Raw genomic sequence first — 14,142 nt, forward strand, 5'->3', positions numbered from 1 at the left:
AGAGCTGCAGAGATATGTCCCAGAGTCAAGGGCTTTGTGAAATTATGCGGGAAATCAGAGACGAACAAACCTGGCTTAACAATTGCTACTTTCTCTCACATTGCCATGACCAAGTACCACAGACTGGAGGGCTTAAACAGGACAGGGGGATGAAGCGAGACTTTTTTTTTTTTTTTTTTTGACATGGAGTTTCGCTCTTGTTGCTGAGGCTGGAGGGCAATGGCGCGATGTTGGCTCACCGCAACATCCACCTCTGCGGTTCAAGCAATTCTCCTGCCTCAGCCTCTCAAGTAGCTGGGATTACAGATGCCTGCCACCATGCAGGGATAATTTTGTATTTTTAGTAGAGATGGGTTTTCACCATGTTGGGCAGGCTGGTCTCAAACTCCTGACCTCAGGTGATCCACCCACCTTCGCCTCCCAACCCGATGGGATTACAGGAGTGAGCCATTGCTCAAGCATGGGCAACAAGAGCGAAACTGTTTCCAAAGAAGAAAATGGTGGTGGACACCTGTCCCAGCTACTCAGGAGGCTAAGGCAGGAAAATCACTTGAATTCAAGAGGTGGAGGTTGCAGTGAACCAAGATTGCGCCACTGCACTCCAGCCTGGAAGACAGAGACTCCATCTCAAAAATAAATAATAAAAAGAAAAAGAAAAGGCCGGTTGCGGTGGCTCACGCCTGTAATCCCAGCACTTTGGAAGGCGGAGGTGGGCGGATCACCTGAGGTCAGGAGTTTGAGACCAGCGTGACCAATACGGAAAAACTCCGTCTCTGCTAAAAATACAAAAATAGCTGGGTATGGGGCGCATGCCTGTAATCCCAGCTACTCGGGAGGCTGAGGCAGGGCAGTTGCTTGAACCTTGAGATGGAGGCTGTGGTGAGCCAAGATGATGCCATTGCACTCCAGCTTGGGCAACAAGAGCGAAACTCCATCTCAAAAAAAAAATAATAATAATAAGGAAAAAAATACAGGAAAAATAAAAAGGAAATACTAAATTGATGGACATGCAGATGTGGTAACAGTCAAGAAACGGGCAGAAAGGAGACATGGCAACGTCTTTACTGTGGTTTTCTAGGGAAGTAGGAAGTATCTGCGCGGCCCACAAACAGGCTTCAGCCTTGCCTTACATGTTCGTTTCATTTAAAAAAACAACCTTCCACTACAAACTATGATATGGCGTTTCCTCAAAAAATTAAAAACAACTACCAAATGACCCAACGCTTCCACTTCTGCTTTATATCTACAAGAACTGAACTTACTGGAGACCAGCCTGGGCAACACAGTCTTTACAAAAAGTAGTAATACATTTAAAAAAAAAAGCCAGGCACAGTGGCTTACACCTGTAATCCCAGCACTTTGGGAAGCTGAGGAGGGAAGATCAGTGGAGCCCAGGAGTTCGAGTCCAACCTGGGCAACAGAGCAAGAACTCATCTTTACTAAAAATGAAAATAAAGGCCAGGAGCGGTGGCTCACGCCTATAATCCCAGCACTTTGGGACGCCGAGGCGGGTGGATCACGAGGTCAAGAGATTGAGACCATCCTGGTCAACACGGTGAAACCCTGTCTCTAGTAAAAATACAAAAATTAGCTGGGCATGGTGGTGTGCGCCTGTAATCCCAGCTACCTGGGAGGCTGAGGCAGGAGAATTGCCTGAACCCAGGAGGTGGAGGTTGCAGTGAGCTGAGATCCCGCCATTGCACTCCAGCCTGGGTAACAAGAGCGAAACTCCATCTCAAAAAAAAAAAAAATTAGCCAGGTGTGGTGGTGCATGCCTGTAGTCCCAGCTACTCAGGAGTACTCAGGAAGCTGAGGTAGGAAAATTGCTTGAACCCAGGAGGCGAAGGTTGCAGTGCGCTGAGATCACGCCATTGTACTCCAGTCTGGGCAACAGAACGAGACTCTGTCTCAAAAAAAAAAAAAGAAATAAAGAAAACACCTCATTTATATTAGTAATGAAGGGACTAATATTTATTTTTTTGAGACGGAGTTTCACTCTTGTTACCCAGGCTGGAGAGCAATGGCGCGATCTCGGCTCACTGCAACCTCCGCCTCCTGGGTTCAGGCAATTCTCCTGCCTCAGCCTTCTGAGTAGCTGGAATTACAGGCACGTGCCACCACACCCAGCTAATTTTTTGTATTTTTAGTAGAGATGGGGTTTCACTATGTTGACCAGGATGGTCTCGATCTCTTGACCTCGTGATCCACCTGCCTCAGCCTCCCAAAGTGCTGGGATTACAGGCTTGAGCCACCGCGCCTGGCAGGACTAAATATTTAAAAGTCGAGTTACGAAGTCTGCAAGATCAGGATGAAAAGATGTGATGGGCACAAAGGAATTCCTGAATAAACAGGAGGACAACCCCTGTTCTCAGAAAGGAAAGCCCATCATTAGCATGTCAATTCTTCCAGAAGCCTGTAAAGTTAATGCAATCCCAGATACTGGGGAGGCTGAGGCAGGAGAATTGCTTGAACCTGGGAGGCAGAGGTTGCAGTGAGCTGAGATCACACCACTGCACTCCAGCCTGAGCGACAGAGCGAGACTGCCTCCCCTGCTGGATTTTTAGAGGATTTGCCAGTTCTAAAGTTTCAACCCAGCCATTCAACTCCTAGAAAAGTAGCCTAGATGTGGATACACATGTGTATACAAATCTATGTCCAGCCACCCCTCAGTGTCCCCAGGGTACTGGTTCCAGGACACCATGTGGTACCAAAATCAGAATATGTTTAAATCCCTGATGTAAAATGGCATAGGACGAGTGCAATGGCTCACACCTGTTATCCCAGCACTTTGGGAGGCTGAGGCTGGTGGATCATTTGAGGTCAGGAGTTCGAGATCAGCCTAACATGGTGAAATTCCATCTCTACTAAAAATCCAAAAAAAATTAGCCAGGAGTGATGGCATATGCCTGTAGTCCCAAGTGCTCGGGAGGCTGAGGCAGGAGAATTGCTTGAACCTGGGAGGCAGAGGCTGCAGTGAGCCAAGATTGTGCCACTGCACTCCAACCTGAGTGACACAGCAAGACTGTCTCAAAAATAAAATAAAATAAAATGGCATAGTGTTTTCATATAGGCTACACACAATCTCCTGTGTACATTACTTTTTGACATAGTCTTGCTCTGTCACCCAGGCTAGTGCAATTTTGGCTCACTGCAACCTCCACCTGCTAGGCTCAAGCAATCCTCCCATCTCAGCCTCCCAAGTAGTTGGGACTACAGGTGTGCACCACCATGCTCAGCTAATTTTTGTATTTTTTGTAGATATGGGGTTTCACCATGTTGCCCAGGCTGGTCTTGAACTCCTGTCCTCAAGTGTTCCTCCCTCCTTGGCTTCCCAAAGTGTTGGGATTACAGGTGTGAGCCACCGTGCCCAGCCAGAAAAAAAGTTTAAGTAAAGGCACTCTAAGAGATTTATTATATAACATATTCAGTATAGTTAGCATGTTGTATTCTTGTCCAGGCCCAGTGGCTCATGCCTAAACTCCCAGCATTTGGGGATGCCAAGGCTGGCAGATCACTGGAGCCCAGGAGTTTGAGAGCAGCCTGGGCAACAAATCGAGACCCTGTCTCTATGAAAAATATAATAATCAGCGGCAACGTGTGGTAGCTCATGTCTGTAATCCCAGGACTTTGGGAGGCTGAGGCGGGCAGATCACTTGAGACCAAGAGTTCAAAACCAGCCTGCCCAACATGGCAAAACCCCATTTCTACTAAAAATACAAACATTAGCTGGGCCAGGTGGCAGGCCTGTAATCCCAGCTATTTGGGAGGCTTAGGCATGAGAATAGCTTGAACCTGGGAGGTGGAGCTTCCAGTGAGCTGAGATCCCGCCACTGCACTCCAGCCTGGTGACAAGAGTAAGACTGTCTCAAAAATAAGAAAATTGGCTAGGTGCAGTGGTTCAAGCCTGTAATCCCAGCACTTTGGGAGGCCAAGGTGGGCAGATCATGAGGTCAGGAGATCAAGACCATCCCTGCCAACATGGTGAAACCCCTACTAAAAATACAAAAAATAGCCAGGCGTGATGGTACATGCCTGTAATCCCAGCTACTCAGGAGGCTGAGGCAGGAGAATCGCTTGAACCCAGGAGGTAGAGGTTGCAGTGAGCCAAGATCAAGCCATTACATTCCAGCCTAGGCAACAAGAACAAAACTCCATCTCAAAAAAAAAAAAAAAGACATTATAGGCTAGGTCACTCACACCTATAATCAAGCACTTAGGGAGGCTAAGTGGGAGGGTCACTTGAAACCAGACTGGGCAATATAGTGAGACTGCATCTCTACAAAAATAAAAATTAGGCTGGGTGTGGTGACTCATGCCTGTAATCCCACACTTTGGGAGGCTGAGGTGGGTGGATCACTCAAGGTCAAGAGCTTGAGAAGAGCCTGGGCAACATGGTGAAACTCCGTCTCTACCAAAAATACAAAAATTAGCTGGGCACATGCCTGTAATCCTAGCTACTTGGGAGGCTGGCAGGAAGATCCCTTGAACCCAGGAGCTAGAAGCTGCAGTGAGTTGAGATTGCGTCATTGCACTCTAGTCTGGGCAACAAGAGTAAAACTCCATCTCCGAATAAATAAACACAGTTGGTATCCTCCTGCAGTCCCAGTGCTTGGAGGCCGGGCATCACTTGAACACAGAACATGGAGGTTGCCATGAGCGGAGATCGGGCCACTGCACTCCAGCCTGGGTGACAGACCAAGCCCGTCTCACAGAGTTAAAAAGACAATAGGTACACGAGCTCTTATCCTTCTATTTATACAGTGTGACCTTGTGAGGAGTCAGACTCAGTTGCCTTAATCAGGGTGCCTGGGAATCCAGAAAAAGAAAATCCATTATACTCATTATATGCTTTAAAATGAATTTTTAGCTTAAGAAAGCAGCAAAAAGTATATTTAAAAAAAATTTCAGCTGGGGGAACTTTACACCATCTGTCAAACTGAGCTGCTGCACTTTGCCATGTGCGTTTATTATCAGTCTTCAAAAAATAAGCTGAGATTCCCATTTTTAGTCCTTAGAAAAGTGATTCACATGTTAAAATGAGAATGTCAGAAATGTGGAAGATGATATATGTTTAAGATCTATTGGTGAGGGGAGGGAAGGCGTTTCTAAATAGGCTACAAAGGCTGGGTACAGTGGCTCATACCTGTAATGCCAGCACTCTGGGAGGCCAAGGCAGGAGGATCACTTGAGGTCAGGAGTTTGAGACCAGCCTGGCCAACATGGCAAAACCCTGTCTCTACTAAATATATAAAAATTAGCTGGGCCTGGTAGTGCATGCCCGTAATCCCCACTGCTCAATCCTCGATACCTGGGAGACTGAGGCAGGAAAGCTGCTTGAACCTGGGAGGCAGAGGTTGCAGTGAGCCAAGATCACGCCACTGCACTCCAGCCTGGGTTACAGAGCAAGACTCCATCTCAAAAATAAGTAGGCTACAAAAACCAAGAGTGACAAATATACATAAGTTAACTTCCTAAAAAAGGGGAAGCCTCTGTATGGCAGAGCCAAGACGAGTCAGGATGACTGGGCAGGGGTAGTCATCCCAAACACCCAGGGAGCTCCCAGCAAAGTCATGTGGCCTCCACAGAGAAGAGGTACATCCAGTGGTCACCAGACACATGAAAGCATTATGTCACTATTAAAAAACACTGGCCTGGCACAGTGGCTCACACCTGTAATCCCAACACTTTGGGAGGCTGAGGTGGATGCATCATCTGAGGTCGGGAGTTTGAGACCAGCCTGACCAACATGGAGAAACCCGTCTCTACTAAAAATACAAAATCAGCAGAGTGTGGTGGCGCATGCCTGTAATCCCAGCTACTCCAGAGGCTGAGGCAGGAGAATTGCTTGAACCTGGGAGGCGGAGGTTGTGAAGAGCCAACATTGCACCACTGCATTCCAGCCTGGGGGACAGAGCGAAACTGTCTCAAAAAAAAAAAAAAAAAAAAAAAAAAAGCTAACAGAAGGCTGGGTGCCGTGGGTCACACCTGTAATCTCAGCACTCTGGAAGGCTCAGGTGGGCGGATTACGTCAAGATTTTGAGACCAGCCTGGCAAACGTGTCAAAATACCATCTCTACTAAAAATATAAAAATTAGCTGAACGTGGTGATAGGCACCTGCAATCCCAGCTACTCAGAAGGCTGAGGAGGGAGAATTTCTTGAACCTGGGAGGCAGAGGTTGCATTAAACCGAGACTGTCCCAGTGCACTGCAGCCTGAGCAACAGAGCAAGACTCTGTCTAAAAATAAATATTTGAAAAGAAAAAAAAATAACTAAAGGGGTTTTGCCTGGGGACAGGGCAGCTGGGGCTCCGAGGGCAGCTCCGTGATTACTTCTCTTCTTGCTCCACCAGTTGCTGCAGAGAGCTCTGTCCTCATGGTCACAGGATGGCTACTCCGCTGCCAGGCATCACGACCTACTCCAGACCAAAGGGGGGCCAGCAGCCATGCCCAAGGCTGGCCGAGACCATTCCCTGAAAAGGCTTTCCTGGAACCTACACTATCAAGTTCCATCTGCTTGTCATGGGGATCAACTCATGTGACTCTGTTCTGAACAGACACAGAGACACACACGGAGTATCTAGCTTCAAACACGTGTTAGCTTCAAACTCCGTGAAGGTCGCCTTCAGCGTGGAGGAGTTTCATCCTGTCCAGCCTCAGCCAGAAGCCCCATGCAAATCACGAGTCCCCACCCAGGGTGGTTTATAGGAGAGATTTATTTGAAGAAATATTACAACATATAAAAACTACATAAAATCTTAATTTCCACTCATACAGTGGTAGATTTGATATAATGCATAATAAAAAAACTTTTAAAATCCAGAATGCACAAAGTACTGCACAATTTGATCACTAAATCATTAGTTGGTAAGCGAACCTCACACAACAGCTTCATGTCAGCCAAGGCCACAAACACCATGTACCACACATGTGAACGGACAGATTGACATGTTAAAAACACAACATCAGTGCATGTTGGGGATTCCTGGTGCCAGAAACATGGGTGAAGGGAGGGCAGAACTAGTCCTTAGCAGCTTCCTCCTCCTTTATTTTAGCTGAAGGGAAATAAAAGGAGAAGTCACTCTGGGGAACATGCACGGTGTCACTACTTAACAGGTGAGTGCAAGAGACACAGTCCATCGGGAAAGGTTAACACCCAGGTGCCAATGGCATGGCTGACCCGATCAGCCGCAGAGTGCTAAGGAGTTCATGGGGACTGAACGCTCCGCAAACCCTGAGGGTCCTAGACCCAGAGGCTCCAGTGAGCAGCTGAGGCAGTTGCCTGACAAGCCAGACCTACTGGGCAAGAGTGAGGGACATGGCCCCAGGGCCTGTTCAGCACCCAACCCGACTACACACCTGCTGCGTGCAGCACACCTGCTCTAAGCACTCGATACAGGCAACTCACTCAGTCCTCACAGCAGCCCCTTGAGAAAGATGGGGCCACCCCAGAGCCCACAGCAGTGGCTGGCGGCTGCCCCAGCATGTACCACCAGAGGGCAGTCAGGCCCCAGAGGAAGCCCAGCCTACCCCACCATACCTGAGGCACTCTCTCGGGCTTTGGCCAACACACAGAGCTTGATCTCCAAGCCGATGGCTTTGGCCAGGGGTGGTGGCACGGCATTGCCCACCTGTGGGAGGGGAGAAGGGCAACGCCTGATGTAGACAGCCAGTCCCAGGGGCAGGTGTGCTGCCAGCCCCTGCTCAGATTGGAGGACCACCTGGGCATTGTGCCCCTGGGGGAGGGGTTCTGGTCCTGCTCAAATGGGCCCAAAGCCCTTCTAGCACGAGGCCCTCGGACCCTCCAACTGGCCCATCGTCCCACCCCACAGCTATGTGTCACTGAGACTTTAAAGAGCTTCAGAAAGACTCAAGATAAAGACACATGGGGCTGGTGCAGTCCCTCACGTCTGAAATCCCAGCACTTTGGGAGGCCAAGGCAGGTGGATTACTTGAGGCTGGGAGTTCAAGACCACCTGGCCAACATGGTGAAACCCTGTCTCTACTAAAAATACAATAATTAATTAGCTGGGTGTGGTGGCATGTGCCTGTAATCCCAGCTACTCAGGAGGCTGAAGTGGGAGAATCGTTTGAACCTGGGAGGCAGAGGTTGCAGTGAGCAGAAATCATGTCACTACACTCCAACCTGGGCAATAGAGTGAGATCCTGTCTCAGGAAAAATAAAGACAAATGAGCCACCTAGACACATTTCAGCCCCAGCTGCTTCCCTGGTAGGGCACAGTGGCTTAGGCCTGTAATCCCAGCACTTTGGGAGGTTGACGTGGGTAGATCACCTGAGGTCAAGAGTTTGGGACCAGCCTGGCCAACATGGTGAAACCCCGTCTCTACTAAAAATACAAAAGTTAGCCAGGCATGGTGGCGCACACCTGTAATCCCAGCTACTTGGGAGACTGAGGCAGAACTGCTTGAATCCAGGGATTTGAGGTTGCAGTGAGCTGAGAGCTGAGATCTTGCCACTTCACTGCAGCCTGAGTGAGAGCAAAACTCCATCTCAAAAAAAAAGGAAAAAAAAAAAGAGTGGCTGATTCCTGAGAATCAGGTTTGCAGGGGAGGGGTGAAACATGGTTTTCAAAGAACACTGGACACTGGTTTTTAAGCCATGTGCGTGCCCTGTGTTGATGAAAATATGCTTAACTAAGACTAACTCATTAAGCGAACCTCACACCTGAGAAGCAGGCAGAAACAAAGGTACAGGTTCATTTTAACCTTCAGCAATTGAGCTGTCACCCCCATGGGTTGTAGCCTGCTCCTTCTGGCTCAATCTCTGCCTCAACTCAGACGTCTCAACCCTGTCCCTCTTCGGGCTGTCTTCCCACTTCGAGTGCTGGCACTACCCAGTGGCCAGCAGGTGTCCCCTCAGAAGAGACTGTGCTGTCCCTGGCCCCACCCAGTGACAGGCACAGAAGCCTCCTTCCTGTCCAGACCTGGTGGGTGCCGCCCCACTGACCTGCCGGTGCTTGTCCAGGATATTGCCAAAGAGCCGGTAGGTGTCAGGGAAGCCCTGGGAGCGGGCACACTCCCGCACACTCACCACACGGTGTTGCTCGGGGTGGAGCACGCGGCCCTGGGGGGAGAGAAGCAGTGGGTGAGGGCAGCAGCAGCCAGGCCAGATCACCATGGGGGACAGGGAGGGAAATGGCACTATGGCAGAGTCCAGACTTGGCCTTGGCATGACAGCCTGTCCCATGGACACAAAGGAGGTGGGAGGAAGAGGAGGCCGGGTGCCCGGGGTCCCGGGGTGCTGTCTCCCACTGGGCTAAGCACATGCCTCCATCCAGCTGGGCCTCCAAGTGCAGAGCCTAAACCAGGTCGCTAGACACCCCTCCCCACCTACCTGCTTGCCCATGGGCTCGGGGTTGGTGACAGTTGTGCTGAAGAAGCCGTCCCACTCAAGCCTTCCATAGAGGCCAGCCCAGTGGTTGTGCCGGTTCCCAGTGTGGGGCAGGCACCAGGGGATGAGGGTGTTGAACTGCCTAGCTGCAGGGTCGCAGGCTTTGCCAGCTGGAAGAGAGGACAGTAATGAGGCTGCAGTTATGGGATGGGGTGAAGGCTTGGGATGGGGGACAGTGGCTCTTAGAGCTTTGGGAGGCAGAGATGGCATCTCCTGTGCAAGGGGCCCCCTGGGATGGAACAACCAACAATCCTCGTTCTCTCGGCACTACTTTTATTATTACTATATATTTTTTGAGACAGTCTCGCTCTGTTGCCAGACTGGAGTGCAATGGCATGATCGTGACTCACTTCAACCTCTGCCTCCTGGGTTGTAGTGATTCTCCTGCCTCAACCTCCCAAGTAGTGTGGAATTACAGGTGCGTGCCACCACACCCCACTAACTTTTATAATTTTAGTAGAGACAGGGTTTCCCCATGTTAGTCAGTCTGGTCTCAAACTCCTGACCTCAAATGATCTGCCCGCCTCGGCCTCCCAAAGTGCTGGAATTAAACCACGCCTGACCTGTTTTTATTATTGACTTTTTTCTGTCACCCCCATGGGTTGCAGCCTGCTTCTTCTGGCTCAATCTCTGCCTCAACTCAGATGTCTCAACCCTGTCCCTCTGTGGGCTGTCCTCCCACTTCTAGTGCTGGCAATACCCAGTGGCCAGCAGGTGTCCCCTTGGAAAAGACTGTGCTGTCCCCGGCCCCACCCAGTGACAGGCGCAGAAGCCTCCTTCCTGTCCAGACCCAGCGGGCGCCACCCCAGTGACCTGCAAGTGCTTGTCAGTCTGAGATCTGAGTAAGACAGGGTCTTACTCAGCCTCCAAGAGGGAGGACAATGGCACAATCATTTCACCACAGCCACCACCTCCCAAGCTCAAGCGACCCTCCTGCCTTGACCTCCAAACTGCTGGGCTTACAGGTATGAGCCAATGGCCTAGCCTGCTTTTATTACCTAACATAGTCAGCAGCTACCTTCTCTAGGACACCCAGTCTTGGTGTGTCTGTGCCCTGACCTGGCTTCCAAGTTCATGGACCAAAACCCCAGGGCTCTGCTGTCCTTCCCAAGCCCACCAGGAACCACAGCCTACAGACCGCACCTTCCACACAGGAGCAGACCCCACGGAGGGCCCCGGAGCTGCTGCGACCATTCTTCCTGTCATGGTGGGTGTACCGCAGCTTCCGGGCCATGGTGCCGTCCGAGAGCCGCACTTCGATGTTGGGCAGATCTCGCCAGTCTGAGCCGGGGGCCAAGGGGATGTGCCGCATGCGGGCGGCCACCAATGCACTCATGTCCTGAAAGTGTGGGGGCCCAGCGGTCACCCTGTGTTAGCAGCATCCGAGCATCCGTGGTGGGCTGGGTGCTGGGAACACCATGGTGACCAGGAAGCCCCCTGGGGCTCATGCCCATTGGGAAAGAGACAGTCAGGGATGGCATGCTCAGCTCAAGGCCATGGCAGGGACCTGGGGCATGCAGGGGTGGGGCAGTGTGGGAATCTAAGCTGAGTCTTTAGGGTGGAGGAGGGGAGTAGTGCTGGGGGAGGGTAAAGAGCTGGTCTTGGCATCCTGGGAAAACATGAGTAGAGGCAGCGAAGGAGGAGGCAGGGGTGGGTGGGCAGTGGCTAGACACCGTTCCAGACCATGTTCAGGACTGTGGGAGCTCTGACACTCCCCATGACTGTGCGAGAGAAGCCAGGGGTCATGCACGGGCTGAGGACTCAGGAGGAAGAGCCTGGGATCAGATTCCATGCCCCAGCTGAGCCTTGGGCAGGCTCTGACTATTACCCTGAGGCTGCTGGGCTGGGCCTCAAGGAGGGGCTGCTCGGTAGGGGTCCCGTTACCTTACAGATGTGGTCCCTGAGGATGGGCTGGTACTGTGTGCCCCGGAGCTGCCTCTGGAACCAGGACTGAGGCTCCCCATTGTAGGAGATCTCCAGTGCCGAGGCTCCGTTCCGCACCTCCGGCAGGTCAGACATCGTGTCTCGCACCGTGATGGTCCGGAAAGGACCCGAGCTCAACCTGCAACACAGCAGGAGGTTGACACCACTGAGGACACGTGGAGCAGCTGTCCTCTCATCACGGGGGCCACCCCCTGCCTGCTCAGATGGCCTTCTCCTGAGGTCACAGCACTGCCCAAGGTCACATGGGTGGCAGTGTGCCTGGAGGCCATCTGCAAGGTGGATGGGGCTACGGTGTGGGCTTTGCGGACAACCACAGCCAAGTGTGTGGCCGACTGTTCTGCACACAGCATCTACTCAGGGAGCAGATGACGCAGGGTTAAAACTGGAAACTGGGGGTGGCAGAGTGCCGTGTAGCAGGCTGGATGCCATAGCATCCTCTCCTCCCCAAGCTTCACTCAACAGGGAGCACTCACGGGTCCCAAGAGCTACTGAGGCCTGCTCTGCAGCGAATGGAGGAGCAATGGGGGCCACCTACCTGGTTATGTTGCTCACGAACTTCTTGTCGTCCACCACCACGCTCAGCTGGCAGGCCCGGGGTGCAAACACATGCAGTGGCTCCGGGAACAGGGGAAGCTTCTCTCCAGGGGCTGCGGCCAGGATGATGGCCCGCCTCCGCGTCTGGGCCACGCCATACTGACCGGCCTGTGGGGGAAGGACAGACACCCACACCATCAGACACCCCCAACTGGAATGGCCAGACACCGGCCTAGGGTCAACAGCCCAACTCAAGAGTGGCTGGCCGGCGTGGATCGCACCTGCAGAATCCCGTTACCCCGGCAGGTGTGCTCCTGGTCAGAGGTCAGAGGAGATAAAGAACAAAAGCAGCTGAGCCCAGAGGGGTAGATGGGAGCAAACCCTGTGGGCAAGTGCGGCCAGCTCTAAGAGCACTGCAAGGGCCCCGAGGCCTTAGCATTTGGGGAGAAGGACATCCGAGACCAGGATCCCTGCCGCTTCCCTGATGACTGTGGTCACAAGAACAGAGAAACCAGCTGCAACAAGTCTTGCCTGGTGAGCCTGAGTCGCCCTGAGGCTGAACTAGGGGCAGGCAGCCAAGTGCTTGCCCACTCAGGTAGACGTCCTGTGCTAGCATCTGGGCAGCTGCTTCATTTTTATTTTTATTTACTTCTTAAAAACTTAATTTTTTTGAGACAGTGTTGCTCTATAGCCCAGGCTGGAGTACAGTGGCACAACCTTGGCTCACTGCAACCTCCGCCTCCTGGGTTCAGGCAATTCTCCTGCCTCAGCCTCCCGAGTAGCTGGGATTGCAGGCATGCACCACCATGCCCAGATAATTTTTGTATTTTTAGTAGAGACGGGGTTTCACCATGTTGTCCAGGCTGGTCTTGAACTCATAACCTCGTGATCTGCCCGCCTCCACCTCCCAAAGTGCTGGGATTACAGGTGTGACCCACCACATCCGGCCTAGCTGCTTCATTTTTAGTTATGCCGTCAATTGCTGAGCTGATACAGAGGACTGAGGATGCTTTTCAGATAAGGCCTGGGCCCCACAGACCAACCCCATCCCTGCCCCTGCAGACACAGCCACCTGGAGTGCAACCCTTGGTCTCCTGTGGGGGTTTGTGTACGAAGTTACCTAGAGCACAGCTGTCTTTCAAACCAATCAAACAGCTACACCTACACATGGCTCTGAGCACCTCTTCCCTGCACAGACTCAATGCTACGCTGTGCTCTGTGGTGCGCTACTTGCCCTTCCCATTGAGGAAATGGAGCCCGGGAGCTGCATGTCAAGAAGCCCCTTGCAGCCAACCCCCCTGGGCATGTACGAGAACACAGCTGTAGACGCTAGAGGTGGACTGGTCGGGCACTGGCTGAGCATGCATCTCCCCTGACCCAGCCAGCAAGACAGAGCATCACGACAGCTTCTAGTCCCTGGATGGCAGGCCTGTGCCATTGAACCGTTTTCAGTAAGGGATGGTTGGCTGCAGGCTGCATTACATAGTGGCCACATCTGTCTGCCCATCCCGGCCCCGGAGCCCACCTGCAGCACGCCAAAGGTGCACTGATAGCCCATGCGGACCAGGCAGCGGAGGGTGAGCTTCAGAACCATGGAGCGCTTGAAGGAGACAAAGTTCCTGACGTTCTCCAGGAGGAAGAACCGGGGCCGGTAGTAGTCACAGTAGCTGTAGTGGGTGGGAGAGACTGCAGGAGTCACCCCCACAGACAGAGGGGAGAAGTGACCCAATGTGCTGGAAGTCCCTCATGAATGTTATCAAAGTCTCTCACTATTGAGAGCTGAGCTCTGAGCTTCTGCGGGGGCGGAGGCCTCAGTGCAGGGTGAAAATGACCACCGATAACATGTGGCACAGCCCTTGGCTGTCTGGTCATGGGCAGGCAACACTGGGGGCTTCTACCCATTTACCTGAGGAAGGAGACCACCAGGGAGTTTTTGAACTTGGAGTAGGTGCGCGAGTTGAAGCGGTTCATGCCGCTGAAGCCCTGGCAGGGCGGCCCGCCACAGAGCATCTCCACATCTCCCTTCTGGGGCAGCCGCTGGCCACGGGAGTTGGTGGTCTCCCCAGCCATGACCAGCTTCAGCAGGACGTTGCAGTCCTCTGTGAACACCGTGGAGCCGGGGTTGTTCAGCCGGAATGCCTGGGCTGCGGGGTCCCACATCTCGATGGCCCACAGCGTCTCAGAGATGCCTGGCAGACCAAGGACGAAGGCACGCTTTCAACTCTCCAAAAGGAGATTCTTTTTTTTTCTTTTA

The 14,142-nt window shown here is 52.2% G+C and overlaps 1 protein-coding gene across 7 annotated transcripts in view; it reads right to left on the reverse strand.

Moving 5' to 3' along the window:
• Positions 1 to 6,696: 6,696 nt before the first annotated feature.
• DNMT1 (DNA methyltransferase 1) overlaps positions 6,697 to 14,142 on the reverse strand; it is a 54,038-nt gene continuing 46,592 nt past the window's right edge. For all 7 annotated transcript variants that reach the window (XM_035283585.3, XM_035283583.3, XM_078360519.1 and 4 more), the window contains 9 exons: positions 13,795 to 14,077; positions 13,414 to 13,555; positions 11,890 to 12,056; positions 11,295 to 11,472; positions 10,554 to 10,749; positions 9,354 to 9,520; positions 8,967 to 9,083; positions 7,539 to 7,629; positions 6,697 to 7,053 (listed from right to left, as the gene is read on the reverse strand). In XM_035283585.3, the coding sequence (XP_035139476.1) occupies positions 7,019 to 7,053; positions 7,539 to 7,629; positions 8,967 to 9,083; positions 9,354 to 9,520; positions 10,554 to 10,749; positions 11,295 to 11,472; positions 11,890 to 12,056; positions 13,414 to 13,555; positions 13,795 to 14,077 (1,376 nt within the window). In that variant the 3' untranslated portion in view covers positions 6,697 to 7,018. The remainder of the gene's footprint in view (positions 7,054 to 7,538; positions 7,630 to 8,966; positions 9,084 to 9,353; positions 9,521 to 10,553; positions 10,750 to 11,294; positions 11,473 to 11,889; positions 12,057 to 13,413; positions 13,556 to 13,794; positions 14,078 to 14,142) is intronic.

The sequence above is a fragment of the Callithrix jacchus genome, chromosome 22, assembly GCF_049354715.1.
Source record: "Callithrix jacchus isolate 240 chromosome 22, calJac240_pri, whole genome shotgun sequence".
Classification (NCBI taxonomy): domain Eukaryota; kingdom Metazoa; phylum Chordata; class Mammalia; order Primates; family Cebidae; genus Callithrix; species Callithrix jacchus.